The 14,094-nt window shown below is 48.9% G+C and overlaps 2 protein-coding genes across 2 annotated transcripts; one reads left to right on the top strand and one right to left on the bottom strand.

The window, feature by feature from the left end:
- Nucleotides 1–1,805: 1,805 nt before the first annotated feature.
- On the top strand, nucleotides 1,806–3,406 carry LOC101772009. The gene has a single exon (XM_004963814.2). The coding sequence runs from the start codon at nucleotides 1,806–1,808 to the stop codon at nucleotides 3,342–3,344; it is 1,539 nt and encodes a 512-aa protein (XP_004963871.1). The 3' UTR covers nucleotides 3,345–3,406.
- Nucleotides 3,407–4,675: 1,269 nt separating this feature from the next.
- On the bottom strand, nucleotides 4,676–5,522 carry LOC111256823 (senescence associated gene 20-like). Its single transcript, XM_022825522.1, has one exon. The coding sequence runs from the start codon at nucleotides 5,202–5,204 to the stop codon at nucleotides 4,857–4,859; it is 348 nt and encodes a 115-aa protein (XP_022681257.1). The 5' UTR covers nucleotides 5,205–5,522; the 3' UTR covers nucleotides 4,676–4,856.
- Nucleotides 5,523–14,094: the final 8,572 nt, after the last annotated feature.

Here is a 14,094-nt window from a genome sequence, read left to right as displayed (position 1 = left end):
TTCTACCCTCTCTCTCAACACACCACACAAGAGTAGAATAAGTGCTCCGTTCCAAAGGTGAAGCCCTATCTATCTTGTGCTTAGAATAGGGAAAGAGTGAGAGGTGTTCGGGAGGAGTGTCGGGGTCAGTACTCTCCTCCCAGCTTGTACCTCTACGGATGCTGGTTTCTTTTGGAGTAAAGTAATTTTGTATTCGTGATTCCTTCTTATAGTGTTATACTTTGTTCTTATATGCATGAGTAGTCCTATACCCTTGCTATATTGATATACTTAGCTTATATGCTCATGTGCTAGTCATATACCCTTGCTATCATAGTATAGGTTTGTATGCTCTCATGTATGCCTTTAGACCATCATACATTATCCACTACTAATACTTGTACCTAAGTGAGATCAGTTCTCTCTGCTTGCGGGTCCGTCGCTTCATATTATAGAGTGTTGTAGTTTGCTATGGGGATCCAAATGTAGTTAGACTGCAGTAGTAATCAATAGCATAGACGTGATGCCTAGACTAGGGGTTATCCTTCGTTTGTCTTATATCCCACGGGTTGCTAGAGGTAGGCTGTAGGTGGTGACAGCCCTATCGGTCCTTTTTAATCCTTCACGTTCGAGTAGAGCTGCTAGCCAGACTCGCCTGGCAGGCCAGGAGTAAGCCGGTGCCTGAATCAAGTATCCATAATCGAGAGATCGACCTTGAACTTACCTCAAGTGCTATCTTTAGGAATCGTCTCTACCCTCGTCATGTATCTTGATGTGTCTTTGGACCGACTAGAATAGAAGTTAGTGCACACACATTCCCTTGGATTCGATACTCTTGGAATACATTGAGGTGAAAGCTACAATAATATCCGTGCGCTTGCGGATTTATTCATATTTGTTAAAATATCCAACAGCATAGCGCAGGGAGAAAAAAGAAAAAGAAACAAGAAAGGAAGAAGTAGAACAGTATACATAACCTTCAGAGCGACGAACGAGCGCCCAGCAATGGCCCCCGCGCAGCATGCGCTTGACTCATCCTTGATTCTTGTAATGCAAGGAGGGGAAGAATGTTTTTCACAAGGTTAATCTAAGTACATATGTCGCCAGTTATTCGTGCAGTGGTAGCTCCAGTAATCAGTTTGATGCCCGGAGTCGATTACAAACGTTAAGTCAACATAAATGGGCCAAGTGTTGACTAGACCAAGTCAAGAAAGGCACAAGCGTCCACGTTTCAAGGTCTCAACTTTGTTCGGCCGGCACTTGGGCCCAGTCAAGCTTGTTCAGCTTTCAGCGCCACCACTCGCCAAGTCCGCCGCTTTAACCGGACCGGGTTGCTTCTGCCCAGCAAGATTCCACAATTTGAGAGGAGACATAAACGCTGCTGATAGTAATACTTAAGCTGACAATCTTCAGAAATCCTTTTGTCAAATTTAAGAACATTTCTGAAGTTTTCTTGGCAACTTATGCCTTACAGTTTACGAAGTCCTCCCTCCGTTCCAAATTGTATAAATATTATTATACATCTATACATACATTATATCTAAATGCATAATAATATCTATAAACTTAGAAAACCTAAAACGAGTAACGGAGGAGTACCGCTGGAAATAAAGAATAGCCTTATAGTGTGCATTTTTGTTGACTAAGATGCTACACAGTCTCAGATTCTTCCATCATTACATTACATGGTTGTCCACTAGTCCACTCTCTTCTTGGCTACTTCCATTGATCTCTGCGTATGATTTAGTCACTTTCTAGCTAATTGTAACTTAATATAAGTACTATACAAATGAACTTTTTCCCCATCCACTGCTCTACTACCGGATATGGAAGCCGCCGTCCATGATCAAGGTCACCACGCTGCCGCAGCGATCAATGGCGACCTGGCGGTCGAGCTCGTCGGAGAGCGCAACAATGCTGCCGCTTCCGTCATTCCCGTGGTCGGGCAAGAAGGGCGGCCCGAGGAAAGCGCTCGCCGCCTCGTCCGGAGGCTCCACCCGGCGTTCGTCGCGCGCGCGTGGTGGCGCTGGCTGAAGCACCCGGCGCACCTCGCCCTGGTGGCGTGGGCGCTCTGCGTGGCAGCGTCGGGCTCCATGCTGGGCCTCCTCCTCCTCGGCGCCCTTGACGGCGCCTTCCCGCGCCGGTCCCTCCGCAACCGGTGGATCGAGGTCAACAACCAGGTGCTCAACGCGCTCTTCACGCTCATGAGCATCTACCAGCACCCCGCGCTCTTCCACCACGCCGTCCTGCTCCTCCGGTGGCGCCCCGGCGACGCCAAGGAGCTCAGGGAGGCCTACTTCCGGAAGGTCGCCGGTGCCGGCGCGGTGGCGCGCCCTCGCCGCGGCGAGCGGGGTCACATGTCCGTTGTGGTCGCGCTCCTGCACGTCGCCTGCTTCGCGCAGTACGCCATGTGCGGGCTCTACTGGGGGTACTCCCGCAAGGCGCGGCCGGACGCCGCCGAGACCTCGCTCGTCGTTGGCGGCACCGCCGCGCCGGTGATCGCCGGCCTGTACATGTATTTCAGCCCGTTGGGGAGGAGACGCGGTGGGCCGAGCGTGCACCAAGAACCGGACGATCGCTCTGCCACCGACGACGACGGTGGCAGCATCGCCGCTGAGGCGGCGGCCGGCGCGGAGGGGGCGGAGTGGGCAGGCGGGCTGCTCGACGTCGGCGACGACCCCACGGCGTGCTGGCTCTCGTGCCTCTGCACCTTCTGCGTGTTCGGGTGGAACATGGAGCGCCTGGGCTTCGGGAACGCGTACGTGCACGCCGTAATGTTCGCGCTGCTCTGCTTCGCGCCGCTCTGGGTGCTCAACGCCGCCGCAGCGAACATTCGGGACGAGGCCGTCGGCGACGCGGTCGGCGCGGCGGGGGTCGTGCTCTGCGCGCTCGGCCTGCTCTACGGCGGGTTCTGGCGCGCGCGGATGCGGCGAAAGTACGGGCTCCCCGGCGGTGACACGTGCCGCGCCGGCTCGCCGTGCCTTATCGACTACCTCCGGTGGATGTTCTGCTGGAGCTGCGCGCTGGCGCAGGAGGTGCGAACGGCGAACCTCCTCCTCGACGTTGAGGCCGGCAGCGTCCACCGGAGAGACTCCGACGGCGGGCGAGCTGATGCTGGCGTCATCACCCTGCAGCCTTTGCCGAGGGAGAACGGGATCAAGCCGTCTTGTCAGGGAGGGTCTTCGCATCCTGCAACGCCGGCGATCATTTACGCCCACCCTGTTCGGCTGGCGAATTACTCTCCGTGTCGAGGCGACGAGTCGCCATTGCTGCGGCAGGAGCAGTGTAGTAGTTCTTCTTCTGGAGAAATGACGCCACCTGTCCCGCCATTGATAGAGAAAGACGAATGCGGTCGTGGTCAGTGACAGAGTAGTAATCTTTCTGCACTCCCGGAATGCAAATATGCGTGTGCAGAGTCCTTGTTTCATAATTTGCCTTTGTTGTTTCTCTCGGCTTAGCTTATTTCCGATTTTCAGTTTTGAATTGATGAAGAAAGGAGCACATTGCGTTCATTTTCATTTGAATCCATTGTGGAAGGATTAGTGGATTGGGATAACAGGGCAGCTCTGTCTTTGTAACGGAATGATTATCTATATCATGTGCAAGGTATGTTTTCCCTGGAAAAACGATGCACACGCAGAGACTCGAACACCGGTACACCCTCCCACCCCTATTAATGTACGCGCGCACACTACTCTTGTGAGAAACTCGGAAAAACTAGACCTACAGATTTTAAGATTGATAGAGTCATAACAGACACCTTATTGTCGTCGAGAATATCGCCTACCAAAAAGAATAACACCACCAATTCCCAAAGTGAATCTAGAAACATACAAGCGCTTATGCTAAATTCAGGACATTGTATCCTAAAGGTAGGTTCAACCACAAGTCGCTTAACGAACTAAGATATCTCAGTTTTGCTATGTCCATTATATAAGAAGAGAATGCACAGATATCTACAAGAAATAAAAGTATAACGATGCACAAGGTCACTGTCCAAACTAAGAGGGACAATGATCGAATGCCACGGACCTTCGTGACGTCCATATCCCTATTCGCGCGTTGCTTTTGTTTGTGACCTTGCCAGTGTTGGTAATTAACACGTCCAAACTAACGTTGTGACCAACCGCTTAGACGGCAGACCTTGCCCTGTCATGTACTAACGTTTTTTTTCTTTTTTAATTAAATGGTAGAGCTCCTACCATTTTCGTTAAAGAAAAGTACTAGTGAGCTGGCTTTTGATGAGAACATGAGGTGGTTAAGGGGACGTTTGGTTCTCTTTGCTTATTTTTAGTACGTGTCATATCGAATGTTTGATACTAATTAGGATTATTAAATGTAGACTATTTACAAAATCCATTACATAAACGGAGGCTAAACGGCGAGACGAATCTATTAAGCCTAATTAATCCATCATTAGCAAATGTTTACTGTAGCAACATATTGTCAAATCATTGATTAATTAAACTTAATAGATTCGTCTTGCCGTTTAGCCTTCACTTATGTAATGTGTTTTGTAAATAGTCCACGTTTAATACTTCTAATTAGTATCTAAACATTCGATGTGATGCACCAGGCTCTTTATGGTATTGGCTGGTGTTTTAAATATATTTTTCATCTTTTGTCGACATTTAAGCTTATGGAGGATGTTTTCTAAATAAACACTAAAATTATGCTGAATTATCTCCACCAGGAATCACATCACACAAGTATCACTTGAATTCTTTTACTTTTTTTTAAGGTATTTGATTCATTCATGTCCCTGTAACCACATTGGAAACATGCAGGGTTCCTGTCCACACGGTAGAAGCCAGACAGCCAGTTCAGAATCGGAAGCATATATGGCACGATGATTCGCATCTGACCAGATATTCAGATCAGATGGCAAGCACGAGGCCAGGGAGGTTCCTGCGAGCCCGGTCGGGCAGCCGGCTCTGCCACACCTGCTTCGACTGAGACTGCGAGCACGCCGCCTTCGCCGTCTCCGACGCAGCCGCCGCGGCGGCGTCGCCGTCACCACCGAGCCTCGTCACGACGAGCGCGGTGTTGCAGTACTCGCGCACCTCGGTGACGCGGCCGCCGGAACCCACGGTCCACGCGTGCACCCAGTACAGCGCGCCCGTCGCGTCGGTGCCCTCCGCCAGCACGGTGGGTCCGAACGCGTCCAGGGACCGGATTTTGAACGGGAGGCCGCCGGCGCCAGCGCCGCCGGTGAGCAGGCGCATGAGCACCAGGTGCTGGTGCGCGCGCGGGCCGTGGAACCTCCAGTCCACGTCCGGGTTCAGCAGCCGGCGCACGGCGTCCACGTCGCCGCGCTCCAGAGCACGGTACAGCTCCTCCACCACCGCCTTGCTGCTCACGGCCGCCGCCTTGCCGTCGTCGAGGCACAGGCCGGCATCGCCGACGATGACATCGGACTTGTCGCTAGCCAGCTCGGTGGAGTGAGCAGAGGAGGCTCGGGAGGTGGAGGGTGGAAGAAGTGTATAACTTGGTAATGGAGTGTGCCAGAGCTGCAGAGCTGGTCGGCAGGTCCTTTTATAGAGCAACTTGGGGTAGTCGCTCGCTGGCTTGGCTTGTCAGGCGAGCATGATTCCAACAGCATTGGATTTCTTTTTTGTGGCACAAGCAAGTGGGTAATGCGCTTCAGTTGCAGGTTATACCTTGTCGCCGCAAGTTAAGTATTCGATCAGCTACTTTATTGACAAATGGATTGATGAGCAACTTACATGGTCTCAACGACCTATGTATGTTAGTGGAAGATACTGCGGTAATTTTGAATAACCTCCTGAAATTTTCTCGTCTACCAATCACCAAAAACAATAATCACTATAGCTAAAAAAATGGAATACTACATGAGTGTTTGGATCTTGATGTAGTGTTTCAGAAAAGCAACTACTCCATCAATCTGTTATCTTGCACAAGCAAGTATTGATTTTTAAGAGTATTTTGACATATGTTAATTTCAAAACTTAGCCGAATTATGTGTTTGACATAAAAATCGATATTCCCATTCATTGCTTCCTGCATACGTTTGTATCTGGTCTATACCGTGACACACATCATGTATATGTATGTATATGTATGCTACGTATTAACCATGCAATATTGGGGAATTTAGAAGCATATAAAATATATAGGAGCATGTTGGGATTTCGTTTCAATTGACTAGGGTAGGTAATTTTGTTTGAATATTTAGAGACTGTGGTACGTACATTTATGAGCCCACCAGAAGATTTGGATAGTCCTAAATATGGGACTGGATACCGAGACGTATCTGACATGGAGACCATAGCATAAGACAGCGTAGTCTACATGGACATATAGGTATTAGTCGAGGATTAGGAAAGTACTCGTTGCAATAAGAGTAGAACTCTAGTCGTATCCTACTTGTAACCAACCGACCTGTAACCCTACCCCCGACAATGTAAGGCGAGGCAGGGACCCCTTCCAAGGCAATTCAATCCAACCAACATAAACGACGTAGGGTATTACGCAATCTAGTGGCCCGAACCTGTCTAAACGGTGTGTCTAAATCGTGTGTCTACGTTTATCTTCGAGTTCCTAATCTCGATGAACTCCACTAACCAAAACACTACCTCGGGTACCCCTTTGGTAGGTTGCTGGATCTAAACACTAACAGCTGGCGCGCCAGGTAGGGGCTCTCGCCGAGAATCCACTGGCGAACTTGATGGCACAAGTCATCATCAAGCCAATCGTCGCGTTTGAAGCAGGCATTGCATTCGTCTTTGGCTCCTGGGTTTGCATCACATACGGTGCTGGAAATTTTTGTTGCCATATTGCGTCGACCCCGGAGAAGAAGTGAACCATGAAGCTCTAGCGCCAAACTTGGGAGGATCTCGTCGAGAACCTCGATGAATTTTCAACTTCTGACCTAGTTAGAGGCTGGGGGGACGAGTTCGAGTCCAACTCGATTTCTCCCACCGGTCGGATTGACTTTCACGAGCTGGCGCATAAGCCATCGTGCGAGTTGGATTACCGCCAGAGTCGATTCCCGTTCTGACTCCGCAATGCGACCACTGTTCATCAGACGGCCCTGTCTAGTTCACAATTCGATACAGATATGATCAAGGACCTTGACTACCACTCGGATACGGACAAGGAGACTTGTTTATCAGGTCCACAAGAGGGCCTGGTAATCACATCAACTTTTCAAGGCAGATTTGTCTACTGGCCCAACATGAAGCCACCCGCTCTTGCCAAGGATGATGATTCGCGCCTCATCGCCTATCTCGACACTCTCCCATACCAGAAGGGAGCTCCTCTGTCACCCATCTACGAGGAAGGAGGCACCACGAAGGTTATTACTTTAAGCTCGGGAAGCTACTCTCTAGAACGAGAACTCTTTGCCATTATCGCTAGACATGAGGATGAAGGAGAAGAGCGATGGGACAAAAACCCGCGACATGAGCGTCACCCAGATGACGTCTCGCAGGATGAGATCACCGCCAACAATGTTGGAGAAGAGACTGAAGCTCAAAGAACTCAATGACGAGCAAGAAATGCTGCAAGAATAGAGCCTCGTCACCGCCTTGCAACGGACCTACCAATCCAGAACCTGGATCACGCCTTTGAAGCAGTTCAAACATGTCACAATCGTACTTCCCTGGCTACTGTCGCATCTATTGATCTCATCACCTGTGCGATACCTCAGAACTCACATACGAACAACTTGATCAGTAGAATCCGATACAGTTCGTCCAATGCTCCGAATCCTAGTGAAATTAACATGGCAGCAGCCATAGACGCCCTCCGTCTAGACCAGGTCAATCGGGAGGCACCAGACCAAGCCAAGCTGGAGCTGAAGGTAGTCGGGCAGGACCCTCGGGAGGCCGTGTCCACCGTGGGGCTAACCCAGAACATGAACACCCAGTAGGAGACCTCCGCAACAAGATCAACGCCAGCTGCGATGCCCGTACCATCATCGATGGATAGAGCCGCGAGCTCGAGCAAGAAGTCGAGTACCTAGGAGATGATACTGACAGGTTCCCTGCCTTCCTTAGGCATGTGAGGAAGACAACTCCAACTGAAAAGTTCAAACCCCTAGGTATCACCAAGTATGATGGCAAGCAAGACCCAGTTCAATGGCTCTGGTGCTATTCGCTGTCAGTACAAGCAGCTGGGGGAAACATTGGCACCAAAGTCGTCTACTTCCCCATCTGCATGGAGGTGGTGCCACTCACATGGCTCGAGTTATTAGACAAGAACTCCATCGACTCAAGGTGGCATTCACCAACAACTACGCGGGAGCCATGCAGCGTCCTGGCAACATGATCGACTTGTCCCAGGTCAAGCAACAAAAAAGCAAGACCCTGCAGAGCTACTTACGTCACTTTTTTGAAAAGAATGCCACAATCGTGGATATCACAGAGCGCGACGTCATTGACTGCTTCTAGAACGGCCTCCGTGTTTGCAGGATGTTTCAAGACTTCAGCAAAAGACGCCCTGCTGATGTCAAATCTCTCAAGATTATGGCACAGGCGTGGGCAGATGAAGAAGATAAGGAGATCGAAAGGTTCGAGTTCAATCACAACAAGGGCTAGAACAACAACAATAAGAACAATGGCCAACACAATGACAAGAACCGTAACGATCGCCCCAATAATGACAACCGAAATAACTACTCGGGAAGTCAGAACCTCAAGCACAAGCCATACAACACTGTTGCAGCAATTTCGTAGTCGCCCAAGAAAGGTGGCGACAAGAACCATGACAGGGCCTCGTTCAACGAGCTCCTGAAGAAACAGTGCCCATGGCACCTATACCACAAGCACTGTGCATTAGATTGTTTCAGTCTACACAAAGTCATGAAGGACCTGCCAGAGCCATCTGGCACCAAAGACAAGGGCAGGGCCAAGGAAGACGAAGACGATGGTGACAATGGCAAGTTTCAGAACCCATCCAACACCGTCAATGTCATCTTCAGTGGAACCTCGGGTACTGCTACTAAGCAGTCCCAGAAGCTCATTCTTCGAGAGATAATGTCCATTAAACCTGCGATGTCAACATTCCTCAAATGGTCCAAGGTGCCAATTACCTTCTCTAGGAAGGACCAATGACTAGTTTTGTAGACCTAGGACGGTATCCTCTGGTCTTGGACCTGGTTGTCGCTAGCTCCAGACTTACCAAAGTACTCATCGAAGGTGGTAGCGGTCTCAACGTCTTGTACGCCAAGACACTGAAGAAGATGGGCCTCGACATCACCGATATGCTCACCTCGACGAACTCCCCGTTCTATGATCATCCCGAGCAACACGGCTGTACCCCTCAGATAGGTACCTTTGGGACCAAAGAACACTACCGGACAGAATACATCCAGTTCAAGGTGGCGAACTTCAAAACATCGTACCACGCCATCCTTGGAAGACCAGCATTAGCAAAATTCATGGCCATCCCAAACTATGTGTACTTAGTACTCAAGATGCCGTTCCCCAAGGGAGTACTTTCGCTGCGATGAGACTTGAAGAGGTAGTACGACTGCGACACAGAAGCCGTGAAGCTAGCAACAACTACCCAAGTACCAAACTTGATGATGCCAGTCTTCGCCGCATCCAAGAAGCTGTCCCCGTTAGAGCTCGAGATTTCAGAAAAGAAGTCGGGGGCAACCAAGGTCAATCCAGCAAGTGAAGTAGACGTCAATGCCATTGACCTTGAGACTAGTGATAACTCCAAGACTGCTCTGATTGGCACAATGATTATGGTTTTTAGCACGGTGATTGTGGTTGAAAGACCAGAACCAGGCCATGTATTGAAAGTACAAAGGCCCGTCTACTTCATAAGCGAGGTGCTATCAAATTTCAAGACTAGATATCCACCAATCTAGAAGCGGTTGTACGCGATACTGCTCACCTCGCTCAAGTTCTAGCAGGATTTTTCATCCATGAGCTACACATGCCATCAATAATGGAGCTGATACCATCAACAACCACTGATCGAGATCCTACCGCACCAGATCGAGAGGTTATGATGATTGATGCAGAGTGGACCGCTCCCTTCATCGACTACATCAAAGAGCACAAGCTACCCTCAGACAAGAAAGAGGTAGGACAAGTCTAACAGCGTAGCAAGAACTATGTTCTACTCGAAAACAAGCTTTACAGAAGAGGCGCATCGTCAGGAGTATTCATGAAGTGCATCTCACGTCAAGACGGCAAGGACATATTGGAGGAGATCCACAGAGGCATTTGTAGCAACCACGCGTCCTCACACACAATCATGGGTAAAGCTTTTAGATCAGGGATCTATTGGCCTACAGTTCTTGCTAATGCCGAGGAACTAGTTCGCCGATGCCAACGATGCTAATTCCCTATCTACAAGATGATCACAATGCCACCCTCTTGGCCCTTTGCATGCTAGGGGTTCAACATGATTGGCCCACTCCCCACGGCGTCTGGAGGATTCAACCAAGTTCTGGTGGCTATTGACAAGTTTACCAAGTGGATCGAGGTGAAGCCAGTCACTTGCCCCAAAGCAAATAGAGTACTCAACTTTCTTGACGAGCTTGTTCATCGCTACGGCTTCCCTAATCGCATAATCACAGACCTAGGTTCAAACTTCAACAACCATGGGTTTTGGGAATACTGCGAGAATAGTGGGATCGATGTCCGGTACGTCTCCGTCGCACATCCGCGGGAAAATGACCAAGTTGAGTGCACCAATGGGATGGTGCTACATGCTCTCAAGAAAAGGCTGCAGGACATCTCCAACACCAAGGGAGGCAAGTGGCTCAAGGAGCTACCCAACATACTTTGGGGGCTACACACCCAGCCATGCAAGCCTACAGGGCAATCACCCTACTTCCTCATCTACGGATCTAAAGCCGTGCTGCCCACTGACGTGATGTGGAAATCTTCAACAATCGAGCAGTATGAGGAAGACGCAGCAGAAGAAACAAGGCGTCTAAACATTAACAGCCTTCAAGAAGCTCGTTGCGTAGCACTCGTCGAGTCCGCAAGATACCTCGAAGGGATCCGCCGCTACCATGACCGAAACATCAAAGAACGATCGTTCAACATAGGCAACATGGTTCTTCACTGTATCTAGGGCACCAAGGGGCTGCACAATCTCAACTCACCATGAGTGGGGCCTTTCATCGTCTCCAAGGTCACTGGACCTGGATCATATCGACTACAACACCCCTCTGGTGAAACATCGACAACTCGTGGAACGAGCAACTCTGTTGATTTTATCCTTAACTTAGGTTTACATATTCATGTAATTTGCCATTGGCCCTAGTTGTAGATTTACAACTCACAAAGTAGTCATATTTTCATCATAATTCGACTACTTATTTCTAACTTATCGCGGCTTGCAGAAGCAAGTTCGTAGTACTCCTAATGAGCTATTTAGCTCCTTGGGCAAAGTTTTCCAAACATGGGTTGTAATGACAAGTCCGTAATACCACAGTGAGCTATTCAGCTCCCTGGGCAAAATCACCAAATCGCGGCTTGTAATAACAAGACTGCACAACTCCAATGAGCTATTCAGCTCCCATGGCAAAATCACCCAAATATGCTTGTAATAAAAAGTCTCCAAAATTCTAGTAAGTTATTCAATTCACTGGACAAAAACGTCCAATTGTGACTTGCAAAGCAAGTCTGCAGTAAATTGCATGAGTTAGTTAACTCATTGAACAAATCTGTCCCTTGGCAGCTTGCAGAAAAGAAGCCATCAATACCTCAGGAGTTAATTAACTATCTGTGTAACTATTCACTAGACAAATCTGTCTAGTCATGGCTTGTAATAACAAGTCTGTAATTCTAGGCTTTCGAGAGTGTAACATCAATACAACTTAGAAAAGTTGTAACAACTTAGAAAAGTTGTAAAGCAATAATTGCATAAAAAACTTCAAATATATTACGAGCATTGACAATTGTTCATTACAATACTAATGTTTGATTACAATGCAGAACTACTCAAGGTCTAGTCTTTTGGCCACTTCTTTAGCAATTGGGGCCATCTCCTGCATATATTGTTGAAGGGCTTCATCAGTGTAGTCACCCGTCACGTCCTCAGCAACGGGTGCCAAATTGGCTTTCGGGTAGAATGACTTCACGAAGCTCAACACTTGCTAGGAAATTGACTTGGCGATCTTCTGGATGTAGCTGGACAACTTGTTTAGCACGTCCTTGAGTATTTCTGACAGAGGATGTGGCTCCACACCTTCAACTGGAGGCTCTATCATATCTGCAATGGGCTAGGTGGCTTCACAAATTTTCTTCAAAGTAAACAAAGTAGTTTTTGCCTCTTCCTCAAGGCCCTTCAAAGTCTCCATGGCTCAGACCAATTCAACTTTGATGTCCTCACACATCTTCTTCTCCTTCTCAAGGTGACTCTCCAGCTTCTCTACGTGAAGAACAAGCTTGTCATGCTGGTCGGTCATGCGGTAATAAGAACTGTAGAGAAGTAGATGGGAAACACCACACACGCTAATGAGGGGGGGGGGGTTGACCTCTCTATATATAGCCAATATGGCTTGGAGTACAAGGAATACATCAAGTGTACAAGAAAATGATAAATACATCCTAAAATACACATATACTCCCTAATACTCGCCCGCAGTCGAAGTGGGAGGATCATGGACGCACAGACTGGTCCTAAACTCAGTAAACAAAGGAGTTGGCAGGCCCTTCATCATGATGTCCATGAACTGGTGAGAGGACGGCACATGGAGGACCCGGACCTCACCCAAGGCCACCTTCTCATGAACGAAGTGAATAACAATCTCGATGTGCTTCGTGGGCCGATGATGCACCAGGTTGGCTATCATGTAGACAACACTCATGTTGTCATAGTAGACAACACTGGTCGAAGCAAGCGGGACATGAAGCTCCTGAAGAAGTTGACGCAGCCAACAACACTCTGCCACAACATGAGCCATAGCCCGGTACTCCGCCTCAGCACTGGAATGAGACACCGTGGTCTGGCGCTAGGAGGACCAAGACACTAGATTGTCGCAAAGGTAGACACAGAAGCCGGAGGTGGAGCGTCTAGAGTTCGGGCAGCCAGCCCAGTCGACGTCGGAGTAGGCAGTCAGAGACTGAACAGGGCCAGTGCTGATGTGAAGCCCGGAGGAGAGCGTGCCCTTCACATAGCGCAGGATGCGCTTGATTAGGACCATGTGGGGTTCGTGCGGGTCATGCATGAAGAGGCACACCTGCTAAACCATATACGCCAGGTTAGGTTGAGTCAGAGTGAGGTACTGAAGAGCCCCAGCAAGACTTCGATACTTAGAGCCGTCCTGGAGCTTGGTGTCGTCGTGTGCTGAAAGCTTGGCATGAGTGTCAATGGGAGTCGCTGTAGAGTGACACTCAGCCATACAAGCACGTTGAATAAGATCCAGGGCGTACTATTGCTGAGACAGGTTTAGGCCCTGGGAGGAACGCGTGACGAAGATGCTGAGGAAGTGGTGTAGGTCGCCAAGATCAATCATGGTGAACTCGGAGTGAAGGTGCCCCATGATGTTCCGAAGAAGAGTCGGGGATGAGGCGGTGAGGATGATGTCGTCGATGTAGAGTAGCAGGAAGTCAGTGATGTGTGAGGTGACTTCAGACTTGTGAACTAGAGGAAACATCCAACAAAAATGCGAGAAGTCATCCAAACTAACTAGGTTGTAGCGATAACCAGAATTGCTAGCAATGGGAGAAGTCCAAACATCACAGTAAACTAACTCAAAAGGAGCAGAGTTGCGAGAGCTAGAATATGAGAAAGGTAACCGCACATGTTTCCCTAATTGACATGAATGACATAGAGTGTGACTGTCTTTATTACAGGCAATAGATGAAGTCTGTCTAAGGGTAGCGATGGTGGCAGGACTAGGATGACCAGAACGGAGATGCCATAAACTGGAGGAGATGGGGAGGCCGGCATGAGGCACTGCAAAGTTGGATGCTAGAGGCATGGTGTAAAGATTGCCGGTGCTATTGCAGCGAAAAATCAAGCTTCTAATCGGAAAATCCTTGACAAAAAAATCAAAAGCGTTAAACTCTATGGTGCAGTTATTGTCCTTAGTAAATTGACGAACAGAAATCAGATTACGAATTAAATAAGGGACAATAAAGATGTTCTGGGATGATGAGCGGTGCTCTGAGGATAACT

Source organism: Setaria italica, chromosome III (genome assembly GCF_000263155.2).
Source record: "Setaria italica strain Yugu1 chromosome III, Setaria_italica_v2.0, whole genome shotgun sequence".
Classification (NCBI taxonomy): domain Eukaryota; kingdom Viridiplantae; phylum Streptophyta; class Magnoliopsida; order Poales; family Poaceae; genus Setaria; species Setaria italica.
Note: the sequence above shows the minus strand (reverse complement) of the source record. Positions and strands in the feature narration are given on the sequence as shown.